Source organism: Catharus ustulatus, chromosome 1 (assembly GCF_009819885.2).
Source record: "Catharus ustulatus isolate bCatUst1 chromosome 1, bCatUst1.pri.v2, whole genome shotgun sequence".
NCBI classification, from domain to species: domain Eukaryota; kingdom Metazoa; phylum Chordata; class Aves; order Passeriformes; family Turdidae; genus Catharus; species Catharus ustulatus.
Genome location: NC_046221.1, coordinates 89,659,426 through 89,678,235, shown reverse-complemented (window position 1 = coordinate 89,678,235; position 18,810 = coordinate 89,659,426). Strand labels below are relative to the sequence as shown.

Here is an 18,810-nt window from a genome sequence, read left to right as displayed (position 1 = left end):
TCCCATTGATTCAGGGTTGTGCAAAGAATAGTTGGACTGGTTCAGTCAAACATTAAAATCTGTTAAAACCATAACAAGTTTCTGAGTTACCTAACATGCCTGTTGCTACTGATTCTTTTTTTCATGGGTCACAAACAGCATATTCAGCTCAGCTGGTACTTCTTTACCTTTCAAAGGCAAGTCTGCCTAGCAATGGAAGGACAGATAAGGCAATTCAAGCTCTTTAAAAACAAATAAATAGTTGAAATAGAAAATGAAGATACAATGTCAAAACAGCATGTGTCAAAACAGCAGCAGCTCTAATTCCTCAAATTTATCTCTCTGTTGATGCCGGATTGTGCCACATATTGTAGGGACCACAATAACTCCTTCCTAAAAGTAAGCAGTACCCCAGCAATGAAAAAAGGCAGCAAACACATGTGTGGGAGTTCTAGTAAGCAAAAGAGATGTTTCCTGAAAATATTCCGAGTAATCTTCTCTGCCAGTTATTCAGGGAATTGAAGGGTCTTAAGCAGAAGCTTCAAGGTAACTTTTCACATCCCTAAGGGACAAAGTTTCAATGGGAAATACAGCTACTCTCCCAGTCTTACAATACCATGTTGAAAAGCACAATCTCTTAGGAAAATATAAATTCATATGACAGGAGACCTGGCGATACCTGGAAGTTGTAGAATAGCTTTCAGACAATTCCCTGCCCTGAAACTGAAGTCAAACCATAGATTGTTCTGGCCAGCAGAGAGAGTATTTCCCAGGAATTACCAAATTCTCATCTCCTGCTAAGACCCTCCACACTGTACTCTACGTTAAGGTGTATGTATAGTAATACTGGCTCTTCAAACATGCTTAGAAACCTGAAATTAAACAATTACCATATGTAAAATTAGGCAAAGAAAATAAGAGTGATGGAAACAGGGTCAGCTAGGGAAATTATTTGCACTCTGTGTATATAGGTGTGACACTCTTAATATTAACCAGACTTTGTAGTTGGATTTATTTTCTAGTCTTGTGTAATGCTTTTTCTTAGTAATTGTCAGTCATTGTTTCTACTTTGTGTTTATTTTTAAGAATATTTTTTCTGGAAAAATGTTGTTCTCTAGTTTCTAATCTGATTTTAATTAATCTGAAGTGCCAATCTGATTGTTAGCATATTGATGTAAAGCAAATGGGACATACAATTTAGAACTTGCAGCTTGACGTCTGGTGGGTATTAATAGAAGAACTTATGCATGTATTAGTTCTATGGGGATCTAGTCCATGCTCAGTGCATTGGAACCGTCTACTCATACTCTTCCAAGAGCTATTAGAATTTCTTGTCAGAAATATCATATGGATGGCTGAAATAAGATGGTTATATAGCTGTACATATATTAATTTTAACATTTTCCTGACTAGTGGGAGAAATATCCAATAAATATTCTAGAGACGTGAGAATGCAAATAATAGGGCTCAAATTACTGAGGAAAATGCTTGTCTAGGACAAACACTGCTAAATACAGCGTGCCAGGAGTCAGACTCAATGACCCTTCCAGCTCAGGATAACTCAATGAGTCTGTGATTCTATGACTCTGCAAATTCAGGCTGAATCAGGCTAATTGAACCACTTATTTTTATCTTTTCTTTTTAAATAGGGAGCCAGAATTTCATGGTATCATCTTTCCATATCCTGTGTTATGAGCCAGCCTGTGAGCTCTCTCCTGCAGAGTTTTTTTTATATGGCCTCAAATCTTCACCATTGCAATAGCCTACCTTCTCTAGCACCTCAGATGCGTGGCACACAAGCAGTCACAAAAAAGAAAAAGCAGTGACTCACTGTCCAGCTGAATTTCACTGCATGTGAGCTCCTGCAAAGCTGCAGTCTCTTTCAACACATACATGAATTGGAAAACTATCTCCAAAATCTCTTGTTCCACTGCATATTGATGATGCAGCTTGGTACAACAGCTTGATAACACAGTTTTGAAGAGTGTAGAAAATGCTTGTTAGCATTGGAAAATATCAAAATACAAATATTTGTATCCTTCACCCCCTTGATGTTCCAGGATGAAAGCAAAATAAAATATAACCCTTCAGTGGGTTATTTCTGGTTTGTATCACCACAAGTTCATTTTTACTTGCCTACCAGACAGCATTTGCTCTCTGTCAGTTTGAATACTTCGAACAGGAAATTCACATCACTATCCTCCTCCATGGAACAGAGGAAACAGAAATCAAGAGATGTGAATCAGTCTCAGAAAACTGGATGTTGGAAATCACTCTAATAAACAGGAATGGAATATTGGGTTAGTAGAAGAGAGGTTCCCTGTTTAGCAAGGTATGTTGCCTTTCATTAAAATCCTTTTAGAAAGCATGTCCTAATTCACTTGTTCAAGGTGACTACGACAATGTTCTGTGTTTAAATAATGCATTTACCTCATAATATATTGTCCATACTGTGCACAAGAGTTGATATTATTTATTATCAGCATGTGAGAATAAACTGATTTTACATACACAGCTCTAATGTGCATTTCCCTGAGTGGAGCTGTAAGCATTCTGTGGATTAAATGGTGAAAATTAATAGGCACTAGAACGTGTGTAGTTTTACCTATGCAGCTCTTCTACATATCATAGTGTATGTATAGAAGACTTTTGTCCCTTTGTTTCCCTCTTGTAAGGACATGAAAATAGGTGTTTTAACCAGGATTCTCAGAATGAGCTTGTTCTACTAAGAAGCAGAATTTGCAGCATGTGCATAATCTCTCTTTACCCTACTGAATTTATCTTTAGAGATTTCACAAAACCTCAGCTTGCTTGCAAGTCTGGAATTCCTTTTGTTGTTTCCCCTTGTTCTTATATTGTACCAGGTATATTTCATTAGTCCACAGCTCACTGTTCATTGACTGTCATCATTCTTCTTGTGCCTAATAATGTTTACTAAGGTTTTAACAGCATTCCTGCACACAGTAACTGTAGCTAACAAATGAAAAACATGGCCATTTCAGTGCAAAACAATCAGCTTACATATCCTTGAGACACTGTTTGTGTCATAAAGTGTGAATTAAGAAGGAAGAAACCATGCATATTAATTGGAAATAAACAAAAAAATACATTACTGCCATGTATTCTAATGCAGCAAAACATAGCACTTTAGCACTGCAATTAATAGGTTCACTTCATAGAGAATATTTTAGTGCTTCATAGTCTTGCTTTAGAGGTCTGCATAAGTGATTCTGATTATCCCACATACTTCAGGATACTCCTGTGGTACCCAAGACTGACAGAATACGTATATGCCCCTTTCTTCCTCATTATATTCAAGCTTCCTAGAGCGTCACTGTTCTCTGCATCCGTGCAGGCAATCTTCCAAGGAAGTCAGAATATGTGGCTGGACACACCTGGCATCACCAGGAGTTGCCCAGTACCAAGCTTTCTTTGAAGTCTAGTAGAAAACCTTTCCAGAAGAGTCAGAGCTCTTTTCTGCAGAAATACGGAACAAATCCAGGAGGCAAAAAGTCATTTATGTGGCCAGAAATTGTTGCCTGTGAACCCAGAGGAGGCTGGAAGCATGACAAACTGCTGCCACCTGCTGCTGGTTCATTTTCAGTCGCTGAAGCTCCAGCAAACCAAATTCTCAGCAGCCAGCAGAAATTGCAGATCATCTCTTTCTTTAGGGGAAAAGGGAAAAAACAACCTGCTATATTTATCCCAAGAGTAGGAAAGCACTGATTACACCGAGGGCACCAGTGCCAGTGCTGTGGTTGCTAGCATTCAGTACCTTGGCTTTTCTACCCTGCAATTGCCACTCTGTCAGAAACTTAAATGTGTGACCTTGAGAAAGCAAATTAAGCTTTTTAACGCTATTTTCCAAACAGTAAAAGGGAAATAAAACACCCGAGGTTCTTTCAAGAGTTTCTAAAGGTGATGAATAAATTCATGTGGCTGTTTCAGAGTGTGTTTTTTATTAATATCTTTACATCTTAATTATTTTAGAAAACTATTTTTAAAAAGCTCCCATTGTAATAAAATTTTCAAGCTTTTTTTAATAAGCAAGAATTAATACCGATAAGCCAGTTAGTCTGCTCCAATTGTATAAATAATAGGGAAACAGGAGAACAGCATGGATTAACAGGGCGAGGTTAAATAATATTTTCGAAAAGGTTTACATCCATGCTTGGTATGTGGCTCTGTGCCAGTGAGGGTATGAAAAAATTGACAGGATGTATCTGGAGACCTGCTTTTTAAATATGTCAGCAGTCCCTGAATTTCATATCAAACTCAGACCTCAAGTTACCATGCTCCATGTTTACTAATAGGTAGCAATTCACGAAGCCCCACAGTCTACTAGAGGTAATAAAATGAGTGTAACATAGGCTAGCCAGCTAGTTAAGAGCTCTGACTGTTTTTGCTACCTGTAGATATCACATACTTTTGAAGGAAATCCTACCCTGCTGGTGACACTGTAATGCAAACTATCCTGATATCCCTGCCAGGTGTAGAAGAGTGAGCCACAGAACTGGAGCTACCAGCGGGTGATTTTCTGTGACCAAGATGAGTGGCTCCATGAGGGGCACTTCGATGGCACTGGGTGAAGATGAAGAGAACTGGCTCCCAGGCTAGCAGCTCTCTCAGGGACAAGAGCAAAATCCTGGAGCTCCCAATGTTGGGGATGGCTTGCGACCTGATCATAGAATCATAGAATATAGAATCGTAGAATCATTATGGTTGAAAAATATTTTCTACCATCATAGAGTCAGACCATTAAGCCGGCACCACTATATTCACCACCAAATCGTACCCCCAGGTGTCACATCCATATGTATTTTGAACATTACTAGGAATGGTGACTCCACCACTTCCCTGAGCAGCCTGTTCCATTTCCTGACCACCATTTCAGAGAAGAAATTTTTCCTAGTACCTAATGTAAACCTGCTGTGGGGCAACTTGAGGCTGTTTCCCTCTTGTATTGAGGGGCCCAGAACTGAACACATTTGTACTGGGTCTAGCTGGGATCTCCCCACAGATGACCTCCCAGTGCTGTGCTTGGCATTGATAGCTATAAAGGTGTTCACAGTGTTTTGGGTCCTGCTGAGCAGGGTTGGTACAGCATCAAACATTCTGCCCCTCCATCCATAGGCTGGGGGTGGGCAAGATCTAGGGAGGGGACACCACTAGGCCAGCTGACCCAAGCTGACCAAAGGGATATTCCATACCAAGTGACATCTGCTCAGATATAAAAGCTAAGAAAAAGGAGGAGAAAAGGGGAGCATCAGATTTTTAATGTATGTGTAGAATATGTTCATTTTGTGGAACAACTACTAAGTGCCCTGAATCTCTGCTTCCCAGGAAGTGGCAGAACATCGCTTGTTGTAGGGAGTTAAAGAATAAAATCTCTAGTTCCTTCCTTAGCTTGCATAAATGCAACTTTTCATTTTTGCTTTAGGAAACTGCCTTATATAGACCTACAAAATTTTTACCATTGCTTTTTTTTCTCCTGTCTTGCTTGCTGAGGAGGGAGAGTATTAGAGCAGCTTGGCCTCAGCCCATCAACGCAGCCTGTCCAGATGCCTACAGCAGATCAACACCTCCTTCCAGCTTCGTGTATTCTGCAAGCTTACTGAGGGTGCACTCGATAACCTTGTCTAGATCATTGATAAATATATTAAACAGGACTGGATCCTGAGAACATCACTTGTGACCTGCCAACACCTGGATTTAATTCCATTCACCATCACTTTCTGCACCCCCCCCCCTCCAGACAGTATTTACCCAGGGAACAGTGCACCCCTCCAAGCCGTGAGCACCTTGAACAATCAGGCTTTTATTTAGTTATGCTTCTGAAGGCTGCACATGATCACTGCAAGGCAAGTATTCTTCTGATCAAAATAAACATGAAGTATAATAACTTCATCTACGCATTGTCCATACATTTTTAATCATTGTTTCAAACCCAAATATTTCTAAGGTCAAGACCATTGGAAGATGCTCATATACATGTCTATTATACACAAAACAAGCTGCAGATACAAGATATTTTGTGACTTCTTATGTGTGTGATCTCTCTATTGATTTGGGCAAATGAGCAAGTTCGGACCATGCAGTAAGGACTCAGTAGCACTGAAGAAAGCACCCTGGGGATAAACTGTCTACTGGCAATGTGCAATGTGCAGCTACTTCAGGGAGTTTCTTATTTCCCATCTCTATATAAAAAACAAGTCCTGTGCCTCTGTTGCTCCTTTCATTACTTTAATTCTCAGATACTCAGATACAAAATTGTATTTGAATGGTGATATTTCTCCCATGTGTTTTTTGTTTCACCATAATCAAAAGAAATACATGGAGGTTGTTCTGTGATAAGATTATCTTGGATCCTCTTGGCTTTTCAGATCAAAATTAACTCCAGGAAATCTCAGGGATATCCATGATGTAGCATCAAACTGTGACACTGTTCAAGGATGAGTTATACATTTCTCAGCATGAAAAATTCTACTGTAAATGACTTCTTCTTACTTCCTTAAAAAAGAAAAAAACATAACATGGGCTTCTTCCTTCTACTGTGAAAGAAGTGTAATTCATCCCCTATGTACAGACAAGTGACAGCAGCGCATCTTTACTGTCAGTCAGGAAAGTTTCCATTAGTCAGGTCAGTATAACAAGCTAGAAATTTTATCTTTATTTGAAGAATGGCTGGGATATGAAGAGATTCTTGATGACAGTTTTAATAAGGGTTTTTGTTATCTCTCTTTTTTGGCCTGACTGTAAAACAAAAACCTTATTCAAGATCTCATTAATGCAGAGATTTTTTAATTAAGACAAGATTGTTAATTTTCAATGTTTGAATGCACACCGAAGTATTTTTGTTTTCAACTTGGAGCACAAACACAAAAAAATAGAAGAGAGAGGTTCCTTCTGTTTGCGGGAGTAAGGTATTGCCACTCTCTGCTGTCAGCCACCTTCCTTACCTTGAATACCTTAATTTTTCAGTACTTGTGTTTATGCAAGAAAGAGACGAGCCTGCATCATTTTGCACATAAATCCCTCTGAGTACTAAATAAATACTCAAGATTTCATGGTCAGTCTGTGAAATGTCCTAAGGTCTCTCCATGTGATACTTTCGTCTCAGCTGAATATTAAAAATCACCAGAAATTCTGAGAAAATATCATCCTTTGAGATTTTCACAGAAACTGGTCATTGCATGCCCAAATGACTTGTAGAGCAGCCAGCTAAGCCAATGATATATCTCTAGTTTCTAGTTTGTAATCCTATTATGACAAAGTTAGAGTAGTAAACATCCTCAACCTGTAGGTCCACAGCAGAACATACTTACCTGCTCTCTTTGGAGCTGGAAATGGTACTTTCCAGAAGGGAGATCGAAACATACCAGTTGTTGGAAACTTGTGCTCAGTCTCATTTCTTATTTTTCCTTTCCTCTTTCCACAAATCTTACCGGCAATGTTTTGAGACAGATTTTGTCATTTCTGTTCCCATTACAAAGTTATGTAATAATCCCAGTTCATAAGAGGAGCAGCAGAACAGGATGCAGTATTGACATTAGACTGGGCTACTACAGGAAAGGTGGAGATCTCTGGGCGGCTGCAGATGGGTAGATAAACTGGAATAAATCAGATATCACCTCCTTTGGTTCGAGTCTTATAACAATGTGTTACCACACAGTCACTGAGGTTGAATGGCACATCTGGAAATGGTCTAGTCTACCCCTCTGCTCAGAGTAGGGTCATCAAGAGCAGCTTGCTCAGGACCATGTCCACTTGGGTTTTGAACATCCTAAAGGATGGAAGACAGGTTCTTTCAGTGTTAAACACCTGCACAGTAGGGTGTTTAAATTTTTCCTTATGCTTAAGTTGAAATTTTCATAATTGATTTTGTGTTTATTGTTTCTTTTGTCCTGTCACTGATTCTGTCCAGTTTCGTCCTTTTTTACCACTCTCCACATCAGGTTCCAGCTGACTCTGCCTTTTCTCATACAACATATTTACAGTGCCTTAATCATCTTTCTGACCCTTTTCCAACTTTCTCCAGTACATCCATGTCTTTCTTGCACTAGATCCAGATTCCAGATGTGTCTCACTGGTGCTGTTTAGAAGGGGAGACTCACCTCTCTTGACCTACTGGCAACAATTTTCCTGTCACAGGCCAGGGTACTATTAACACCCTTTATACCAAGGGTATCTGCAAACCTACCAATGCTGCCTTCAGTCCCATTATTCAGGTAGTCAAATACGCTGTTAAATAGCATTGTTCCCAGCATCAGCACTCGGGGTGCACCACTACAGAGGAACCTCCAGCTAGATAACAATCCTCAGAGTTTGGCTGGTCAAGCAGTTCTCAGCCCATCTGGTGGTCCACTCATCTAGCCTGTTTTTCTCAGTTTGTCCATGAAGAACCTTTAAGAGATAGTGCCCTTAAAAATTTGAGATAGATGACATCCAATTGTTAAATAATTATTTCAGTGTACTAATTCTGAAATACAAAAAGATACAAGATGCTAAAGGGGAAAACAAAATATCTTGAACTGAGATGCATGGCCTTTCTTAGATTTGTTCACTCCAACACAGAATATGTATTGGGATAGTCCAGCTAGGTTTACTGGTATGCAAGAAATTTGCCTGATTACAACAGAGGAAAAATATTGCTCACACAATTGAAAGTAAGATCTGTCAAGGTCATGGTGCTGATTATGGAACGCTTTTCAATGACTCTCTCCTTATGTGCTAAGTTGCTATAGTGATTATCCATCTGCTTTTACAGCAACTTCATAAACATCAAGGAAAGCTAATTCATTTGCCTGTAATATTCATTCTGAATATTAAACTGTTATATGAAATAGGGTGATACTTGACACTTCTAGCTCATTAAAGGTTTCCCTGGACAGATCTAAAATTATATTACAGGACATTTTTGAGATGTAGGCAGAATTTTTTTAAACTTGATAAGAAAAGTAAGGAGATCAGCCATGTAAACAAGAACAGCAACTTGTACTGATAAATCTTAATCAGAATTTCTGAATGAAATTGTAGTCTGCAGTACATATACAGCCAGAGGGAACGACACAGTGTAGTGGGGTTTTGTTTGTGGTAAGGATGCTATCACGATACAGTATCAATGCACAATTTGAGGATCATGTCTCTGCATTAATTTAGTTAATTTAGTTAATGAGCTCTACATATTAGGGCCTGCCATCTATTAACCACATAAAAGGTGTATTGACCTACAAGATCCTGTAGTTCACAAATGCCTTTTTTCCCTTACCCTGTTATGTTTCAACTCCCTTTCTTTATAACAAAGTCATGACAGTAAAATATTAACTTTCTTAAGCTCTCGTGGAGCACTTTAGTCAGCAGATACCCATAGAGTTTGCAAGCAAACACCTCTCTATTGTTGCAAACACAGTAAGGTAGATCCAATAACTATGTTTAATTTCATGGCACATATGTAGAGTTTTGTAGGTAGTCATGCAGATAAGGATTTTATTTGTTTCTTTCAAAATATTGGCAGATTTCCTTTGCGTTCCTACTAGTTACATATTTTAACTTGAAATTACTTTACATAAGACTTTGGAAATAATAGCTAGGATTTTCAGATAACTCTTAGAAAAATAAATCATGTTGTGATACATCATTTCAATCACAAAGAGACTTTCTTGTTTACATTGTGGTTTCTTGCGCAGAAGGGTAAAGTTCCAGAACTGGAGATCCTGAACATCATTTTGATGCAACAAATAAATAATAGTGCCTTATCCAAAACCAATTAAAAGCAACTCAGCAACTCATGTTTAAGCACAGATGATAAATTGGGAAGAGATCCTAGCATATTGCAAGATATCTAGCTGTTAGATGTTGATAAATATATTTCTTCATAGCCAGGCATTTCATGGCTTATAGGTTCACTTCAAGCTCTTTTAAAATGTTGACAAGGGACCTCTCAAAAAGCAAGTAACTTCTCCCAGTCCCTAAAATGAAAAGGAAGTTTTTGGCAAGTTGACAACAGCAGCTTGATATTTTGCAGCCTACCCTGAGGACTGTAAAACTACTGAAAATGTTTAAAACTGTACATCTTCCCCTGATGCAGGAAGACATCCACAGTGGAACTGTGTAAAGCAGAATAATGTTGATTTATTAGAACACTAAAATACGAAAAAGATGATGATTTTTTTCTTACAGCTAAAGAATTTTTAAGAAGAGATTTAAGCCACAGAACCAATTTGAATTTTTATACACTTAGGAAGAACCCCATCGGAACCAGGATATTGCAATACAAGGACATGTATACATAAGAGCAAATCTGAAAAGTGGTTCCATTCAGGGGGAAGTTGTAGAACCTAAGGTCATATTCACCTTCTTCTTTGAACAGTCCTAAAAGCAGAAGTAAAAATGATAGAGAAATGTCAGAGCTCCTCACCTACCCAGACAAACCCTTCTTTATTAAAAAAAAATAAATAAATAAAGTTGTGGAGATGGTGTCTGGTGTTTACATGTTGGGGAATAGGCAACTGGCATACAGAACAGAACAGTAGAACACTTGGACAAGGATCCTACAAACAAGATTTGGGCATTGTTTATGATAGACAGTCTAAGGGCTGATAAACTCAGGAATGTGTAGCCATCTAGCAAAGATACCTACGTATTCCTGTTCTAACAGTAGCAGAAAGAAAAGGTTTTCAGGAGATAGGAAGAAAGAAAATAAGAGAAGAAGGGCTCTAAAAAATTCTCTAGTTTTTCTGACATCTGGAAAAGCATCTGTAGCCCCAGTGAAGAGAATATTTAGAAAAAAGTGCAAAGAGGTTATAAAATCAGAAACCTAAGTGTCAGCACTAAGTTTTGTGATGCCTACGTATGCCTGCTTGGGAATGGTGTCAACGAAGTCCTACAATGAGATTTATAATTAGCATATTACAATTTTTATTCACTGAGTTTGCTGACTGAAAAGCACTACAAACCAAAGATGACCTGAAGTTTACCTGGACATGGACTTCTATGTTTTCCTCAGATAAAAATTGAGTCAATTCAACAGCTTTACAATAGGACTCAAAGGAGCAACCAAGCTCTCTTCAGGCAGGTGATAGACAGATACAGGGATAGATAACTGGGCAGGAAAATTCCTCATAACCCCTCAGTGGCAACTCTTTTCTCAAGAGATTCACTATGGAAGAATATCCATCCTGTTATTCTAGAAATAGGTATTTACTAACCCATCCTGTTATTCAGAAATGTCAAGTAGGGACTGAGACACTGGCTTATCCTTCTCATTTAGGGAGGAAGATAAAGACTAATTGAACCTATCTCAGAAAGTCTAACTAATTTTCTGGGTTAGGCTCTCCTTGTAGAGGGAAGAAGTCCCCTAAGGCAAGCAAGAAATAAAGCAAAATTATCTGTTTGGGTTCACACTGGAAATGTGACTGCTACACAGGCAAAATTCCCCAGACATAGATCAGAAAACATGGTTTGTTTGGTTTTTTCCTATCTATATGAAAGAAGTAGGTTTTTATGCCTCGGTGCTTTGTTGTGGGTTGTTATGCTCCTGAGCTGTACTACAGGCACAGCTGCTGCCAGTAAACATCCTGAGCCTCAGTCTCACAGTTAAATGAGTATCATTAAACTCTTACCTTTCACACAGTTTGCAAACTCCTTGTGTTTCATGTTCATGAAAATAACAGGTATTTGTAAGTACCTGGCTCTTCTAAAGGCTATTCGAGTTAAAAAATATGTACAGTCTAATTTACAAAGAGGACTTAGATGCACAAATATGCTTTCAGTAAAAAAAAATCTACATCTACATCTGAAAATTAGCTATATTAGATATATAAAAGATGATTAAGGTTTGTATTTGGCAGCAATAATGCATGGTGGGGTGTGAACTTTAATGGGATTAAAACCATGTAGGCCTTAAATGCGCTGATGAGTAGAATGCTGCAAGTTTGCTTGCACTGAAGAAGAGAATCTAACTCATAGTTCTGCTTTAACCCCAGGCAGCAGCCGAGCCCCACACAGCCATTTGTTCACTCCCCCACCAGCAGGGTCAGGGAAACAATCAGAAGCATAAAAGATAAAAAACTCATGTGGAGTTAAAGACAGTTTAATAGGGAGAGCAGAAGCCAAGCATGCAAGCATATGAAAACAAGGAATGAATTCACTACCTCCTATGAGCAGGCAGATGTTCAGCCATCTCCAGGAGAGCAGGGCTCCATGGTGCATAATGGTTACTTGGGAACACAAACACCATCACTCCAAGCTACCTTTTACCTCCTCCTTCCCCTCACTTTACGTACTGACCATGATGAAATACAGTCTTAAATATCCCTTTGGTCAGCTGGGGCCATCTTTCCTGGTTGGGTCTCCTCCCAAACCCCCATGCACCCCCAACTTTCTTGCCAGCATGGCCATACAAAAAAACACTGGCTTTGAGCAAGCCCTGCTCAGCAGTAACAAAATCATCTCTCTATTACCAACTCTGTGTTCAGCACAAATGCCAAACACAGTCCTATACCAGCCATTGTGAAGGCAATCAACTCTACCCCAGCCCAAACAAGCACACTTATTAGCACCACAGACACATGCGCTGTGACTGCTTGCAGAGACAACACTATTTCCACTGCAGTGACCCTTTCAAGAAGTGTGGGCTTAACATCTCATCTGCTAGTCCCTAAAATGTTAAGACCTTGTTGTAAAATATGTCATAGAGAAAATCCATCAATATTGCTTTTCCTGAAAATATCACCTTGCCTGGAACTAATAGCCACTTCAAACTCATCAGCAGTGATTCTGTGAGAGCCTGGTTGTGTCAGCACATGGTCCCAGGGCCCTCAGTAGCACAAGTTAGGGTAGGGAGCAATCCAGAAGAATAACTTGGAATCACAAGAGCAGCTAACACTGTCTATGTGGTATGGTCCTGTCTGGCTGCAAGACTGTCAGGGGTCATCGACACCAATTCTGTGGGCTCTGATGTCCTTTCACAGACAAGACCAGATGAGCAACAGCTCACATTAGAGTTCCTGCATATAATATAAAACAAGCAATACAAGTCTATCAGCTTATCCCATTTATAGTGAATCTAGAAGAGGGACTTTTTCAGCATCCTAACTAAGCAAGTAAGAAGCTGAATGATATGTAACATTGTTTACTGTAGAAAACAGTATTATTTAATCATCAGTCATGCAGTTTGCAAAAACAAATAATTGGTCTGTTGCAGTCAATCCCTGCTTCTTTGAGGTCTAACCCATATTACTGCAGTGGAAAGTTGAACAAATTAAACTACTCAGCTGACAGCATTGAGTTTGGCTACATCATCTCCAAAAATCTCTCTGGTACTCAAAGGAGAGACAAACACTTTGCCTAGCAGCAAAAGAATGCCAAAATCTGTTTTCTTCACTGAATTGCCCCAGGGAGACACCCATTTTAAGTCTAGTTGCTCAAATTTTGTAGCCTTGATCATTGAATCACAGAATCATTAGAGTTGGAAAAATCCCCAAGATGGTATTTGCCCTTCGACCAAATACCATCATGCCCACTAGACCATGCCTCAGAGGGTCACAACTATTCTTTTTCTTAATTTAATTCACTTCCATGGATGAACATTCACTTCCATGGGTGGTGAATCCACCCTTTCCCCGGGAGCCCATTCCAATCCTCATCCTCTCTTTCAGCAACGAAATTTATTTGACTCTTGTCCCATTTGAGTCCCTTGTCCTACAGCTAGTTGACCCTTTATGATGTCTTATTTCTTTATATTAAATTAAACTTAGAATTGGACATCATCTGAAGGACTACCCCCGGGTACGTTTGTCATCTGTTTTGGAGTAACTCCCTTCCAAAAGAATGAGATCAGTTATGTACACTGAGTTAGGACCTGATGCTAGAATCCTGGCCATCAATTCCATGTTCGCAAAAAGTTGGGAGAATGGACTTCCATGATGGCAGTTTAAGCAAGGAAGTCTCTTCAGAAGTCCCCAGTTGTCAGAATGCCACTCACCAAAAGAACACAGTGGACATGCTGAAATTGTGTTCTCTAAACCAGCAGATACTCACTTCGAATCTGAGTGTATTGTACTGTCAACCACACTATTTAATTTTTTTTTTTTTTAAATCATAGTGCTGCTCACTTACCTTTCCTACAAGGTCACTTTCTATAAATTGTTAAATATTTTAAGAATTCTACATTTTACATTGAACAAAAAATGTAATGATTACCATTTGTTTTGCGTGGAACACAGAAATACTGCTTGATTCAAAGCCTTATCTGCATTTAAACTAATGAATCACATGTCAAGGCTTTGCCAAATTTCTTCAGGGGCTGACTAGGAGGCTTTCTGGGCTGCACATATTCTGGACCATGAGTAGAAGTAGCTAGGGACCAATGAGAACTACTAAGCTTGAAGACTGCAGACAGAGGGTAAGTCAGCACAGAATTACTGCTTCTTTTGTGTAGGGTTTGAAATAGTCTGCTCTATCCCCAGTGCCTCTAGTCCCTGGCTATACGTGTAGCCTGTGCACAGGACTGAAGCTAACAGAGCATTTAAGCATGCTGTCAGAGAAGGTTGAGATTGCACATAATTCACAGCTGATGACAGCATAAAACAGAAGTTACTTGCAGATTCAGCCTGCAATGCTGACAGTCTGAGCCAAGAGGGTCAGAGAGGGGATTACTTTAATCAGACTCAAGTTATTCACCTTTTCTCCTCTGCTGTTACTAAGCAGTGAAGTGGGTAGTCAGGTAGATTTCAAGGAATATAAATGAGTCAGCAGTTCCATGTCATGACTGCTTTCAAAAGAATCTTTTTTCTTACTAGCATTATCATTTTCCCAGAGCTTTCTGTGGGATGTTATTGCATTTTTTTTTAATACTCCAGAATCATCTGAGAGAAACAAATGGCTGTTAGCTCTGTCACAGATAAGGTGAAAGGAGGAAGGTATCCCACACTAAGATGCTGTTCTGTTGTACAGCTGCTAATCGAAAAAAACAAAGTTCCCCTCCAAACAACAAAAAATTAAGATGGAAAATATCCCAACAGTACTATGTTTATGTCCTTTGCTCTATCCAGATTTTCAAACTAATCTCAGCAAGTCACTGAGCCTAGATACCTTAAAGTGTTCATAGCTCTCCAATTCCGACAACTTTCATCAGGAATAGTCTTTCACTGCTTTGAAGTTCTGGGATTTAGCCTCTCTATATCTCACATCTTCATTTATGAAATGGAATAAAGAGAATTGAGTAGCCTTCTTTTCCCAGAATGGCATAATGAGGCAGAACAGTGCAGTGCTTGTTAGCTGCTCCACTGCAGCAGAGAAAACTTCCTGGCCTCAATCCCGTCCCTGCCTAACCTACCCTTCCACCAAAACATTTAAAGAACATGTCCAACTGCTTTTCTAAACCATAGCCTCTGGAACAAATTAGGAGGAGTAGCTGTCGTTAACTTTTTCAGACCTCTGGAACAAAGAGGAAATACTGAGATGAAGTGACTCAAATGAAGAGATAAGTTATCAATACCACACAGTCCAGACTCCTCCTGTCTGGAATTAATACTCATGGCAATCATTCGAAAGCAGAGAAGCTGGAGGTTGAAGCAGTGGAGGGAAAAGAGGAGAGAGTATATTTCTATCTTTGAGATCATGGAGCACAGCAACACAGAAGACGTAAAAGCTTAATTTGCACATAAAAAATAATAATGTGACTGCAAGTAAACTGTATATTAATCAACCCTGTGCTGCTCTGTAGCAGAACTTTGTGGCTGAAGTCACTGAGGTTTTTTCCTACATTTGACAATGTTATACAACTACTGAGTAAAGTCCTTAAGTACTGTTTTCTAAATCTATATTTATATTGGAACAGATAATTTATCTTTCTGACAATATTAATCACCCAAGATATAATCTGCAAATTAAAAATTGTATAATATTGTTACCCAGAAATACTCCATCCAGCTGAGACCATTTGTTTTCTGTTGCTTTTCTACTAGAAAGAAGTTATTATTTGATTCATTTAACCATATCTGTATTAATTATGTCATAATTTTGCTGTAGTTTTCTCAGGCTTCTGTAAATTAAATGAAAGAGTTGACTCCTTGAGAACCTCTTCAGAGTCTCTGTTTTGAAGATTAATATCTATTTCAAAGTGTTAGAATATGCAGATATTTTAAAGTCTAAAAGTCTCTACTAAGCTAGACAAAACAATCTAATATAAAGGATGTAGCTTAAAACCCCTGCATAGCTCTGCTAATTTGCATTGTCTTGGGGCACTTGCACACCAAGGGCCTAATATAAACTGTTTTAATAATACATCATAGATTTTGCTATATTTTTGCACAGATTCTCCATTTTCCCCATTTCTGACACCAAAGAAAGTGTTCTGTAGTTGGATCTAAGAAATGACCACCTGTTGCCCTAGAGCAATCAGCCACCACTGGTTCCTTCCTAGGTATCTGTAGTTCTACTACATCAAAACCCATGAAAATATCAATGGGAAAGGAAAATAATTACTTAAATTTTCAAGTTCTTACCTTATCTTCAGAATCACCTGGTAGAAACCTCGAAAGACTTTCCTTTAGGCCTTTAAAAAAATTTAAAAGACAAGAGACAAAAGAAAACACTCCACTGCATTAACATTCTCCAAAATAGTTAGAATTTTATATCTAGCTGCATTGTAGAATTTGAAGACTTTGTAAACCTAAGTGCAAATTAGATTACTGAGAAAAAGTATGATTCGTTGTAATCCTCAGGCATATTGAACTAGATAAATCCTGATTATATTAAATTATTGTCTTCTTTTTTTTCATTTTAATGGTAATTTTTGGCTGACAGATACCAAAGCCTGCTGAAAATTTTGCAAAATACGATTTATCTCTAGCTAGTATTATGTTTTGCCTGTAGGCTAGAAATTGTTATCAAGTGCCATGTAAGGTGACACGTTCTATTTTTCTGTACTTTTAAAATACCAGCCTCCCTTTTCAAATAATTTACTGTCAATATGGTCATATTCATTCTCTAGCATAAGGACTGGGTTAGGACTTGAAAATATTTTTCACTAAGTCAGTTCCTTTTAATTTTTAACTCATTAGGATCATCACTTGAAGTGCTGCTGTAGAATAAAATAGCATCTCTGCTTTTAAGATCCAGTTCAAACATCAAGTAGGAAACAAATCAATAGAAGGCAGGTTCCTTTTTTTTTTTTTTTTTGACTGAGAAAATGAGGTGTTGCTTTTCAGATATATTTACATATATCACATATGTTCACACATATATGTGAATATACAAATATATAGATCACAAATATATATAAATAAATTACATCTGCATAACATATAGATATATTTACATAGTCAGCTCCATCTGAAGCTTTTTCAAAGTTCAGTAACTGATTTTAAAAGATATTTTGATTTTGTTCCTGGTGTTTTGCCAACAACTGATAAATGCATGAAGGTCTAAATAGACCAATATTTAAGTCCTTAACAGGCCATGAAACATGAAGTTGCTAACACCTTTCCATCACCACTCTTTTGCATTTTTGACAGAGCCTACTGAATGGGACATGAAGGCCCCCTACCCACTAATCCCAATGCAATATTTTCACAGCATGATCTACAGATAAGAAATTAGGCTCAGTAGTCTCTCTGAAGTTCACAGGATGTGTTTCAAAACCTGAAAGCATATCTCAACCAGATTGTTGAGTAACAATTTCAAAGCTACCTGCAGCTGTTAACTTTTCCCCCTTTTTAAATAACTTCTTTCTTCATTTTGTACAATAAACATATAGTAAACGTCTCAAACAAAAATTTCATTAATTACCTACATTAGGCTTGATGAAATTAGTAATCATTTTACTCTATTTTTTCTGCCTCCTTTGGTTTGTCTTTGTCCAACATAGCATTCATCTTTTTCTCACTGTACCCCTTTGGTCTGTACTCAAGATTTTTATTTTGGTGTGTGATTCAAGTATATCCAATCATTATTTTATTATATTTACTCTGATGAGAGACTACAGTTTTACTCACATGACTATTTCTGCAAATCAACAGTTCTCAAAATTTAAGACCTTATGAGATCTGAAGTAGTTTATGTGTACTTAATTTTATAAAGTACAGTCATGAACTCTTTTTGTTATACTAGGATAGTTTTTAGCATATATATGTGAGACAATTGGGTTTTGAATGCAAGTTGATCAAAAGACTTCCCCAAAAATCTCCTACTAAATTCAATATCAGTTTTGCATAGAGACATCATAATTACATAGAACACCAGACAATCTAAACAACATTATAAAATGTGACTTTGTATTTTTTCCTAAGATGTTAAAGAATTCTTATTTAACTTGTACCAATAGAAAAAGAAATCTAACCAATGTGATAAAAAACAGTACCTGCACATGTATTTGCAGCCGTCTTCTGTCAATATTTATAAGCAAGGAATACAGATTTTTGCAAATATACATATATATGTGTACACATTTAAAAACGAGTTGTCTGGTGCACGGTGTTTCATTGCACAACTCAGCTGAACTGCAGTAAAGAAAATTTCCTCTTTGCAGCTACTTATCAGTGTGAAAAGCTTTTAGTTACCCTTGTAGTTACAGAAGATCATAGTAGAAGAGGTTCTTCTTGAATGCTCCAGAGACATGTGTCCATAATTCAATATGATCACAGAACTGTGAAATTATTTTGTAGGAAAGATTCATATAGAGGCAATCTGTGGTAAATATAGTCAAAACTGCCTTAAGCATGAAATGCCAGGAAAAACAGATAGAATAAGCACTTGTGCACTTCAACATCTAATGTCTGTATTTTCAGAAAACTGTGTTTCATTTGGTTTGTTATTGTCAGAGTATTT

The 18,810-nt window shown here is 38.0% G+C and overlaps 1 protein-coding gene across 2 annotated transcripts in view; it reads left to right on the top strand.

Annotated features, from left to right (window-relative positions):
• The first annotated feature begins 1,876 nt into the window (after nt 1-1,876).
• COBL (cordon-bleu WH2 repeat protein) overlaps nt 1,877-18,810 on the top strand; it is a 256,101-nt gene continuing 239,167 nt past the window's right edge. For both annotated transcript variants that reach the window (XM_033060207.2, XM_033060222.2), the window contains exon 1: nt 1,877-2,311. In XM_033060207.2, the coding sequence (XP_032916098.1) occupies nt 2,268-2,311 (44 nt within the window). In that variant the 5' untranslated portion in view covers nt 1,877-2,267. The remainder of the gene's footprint in view (nt 2,312-18,810) is intronic.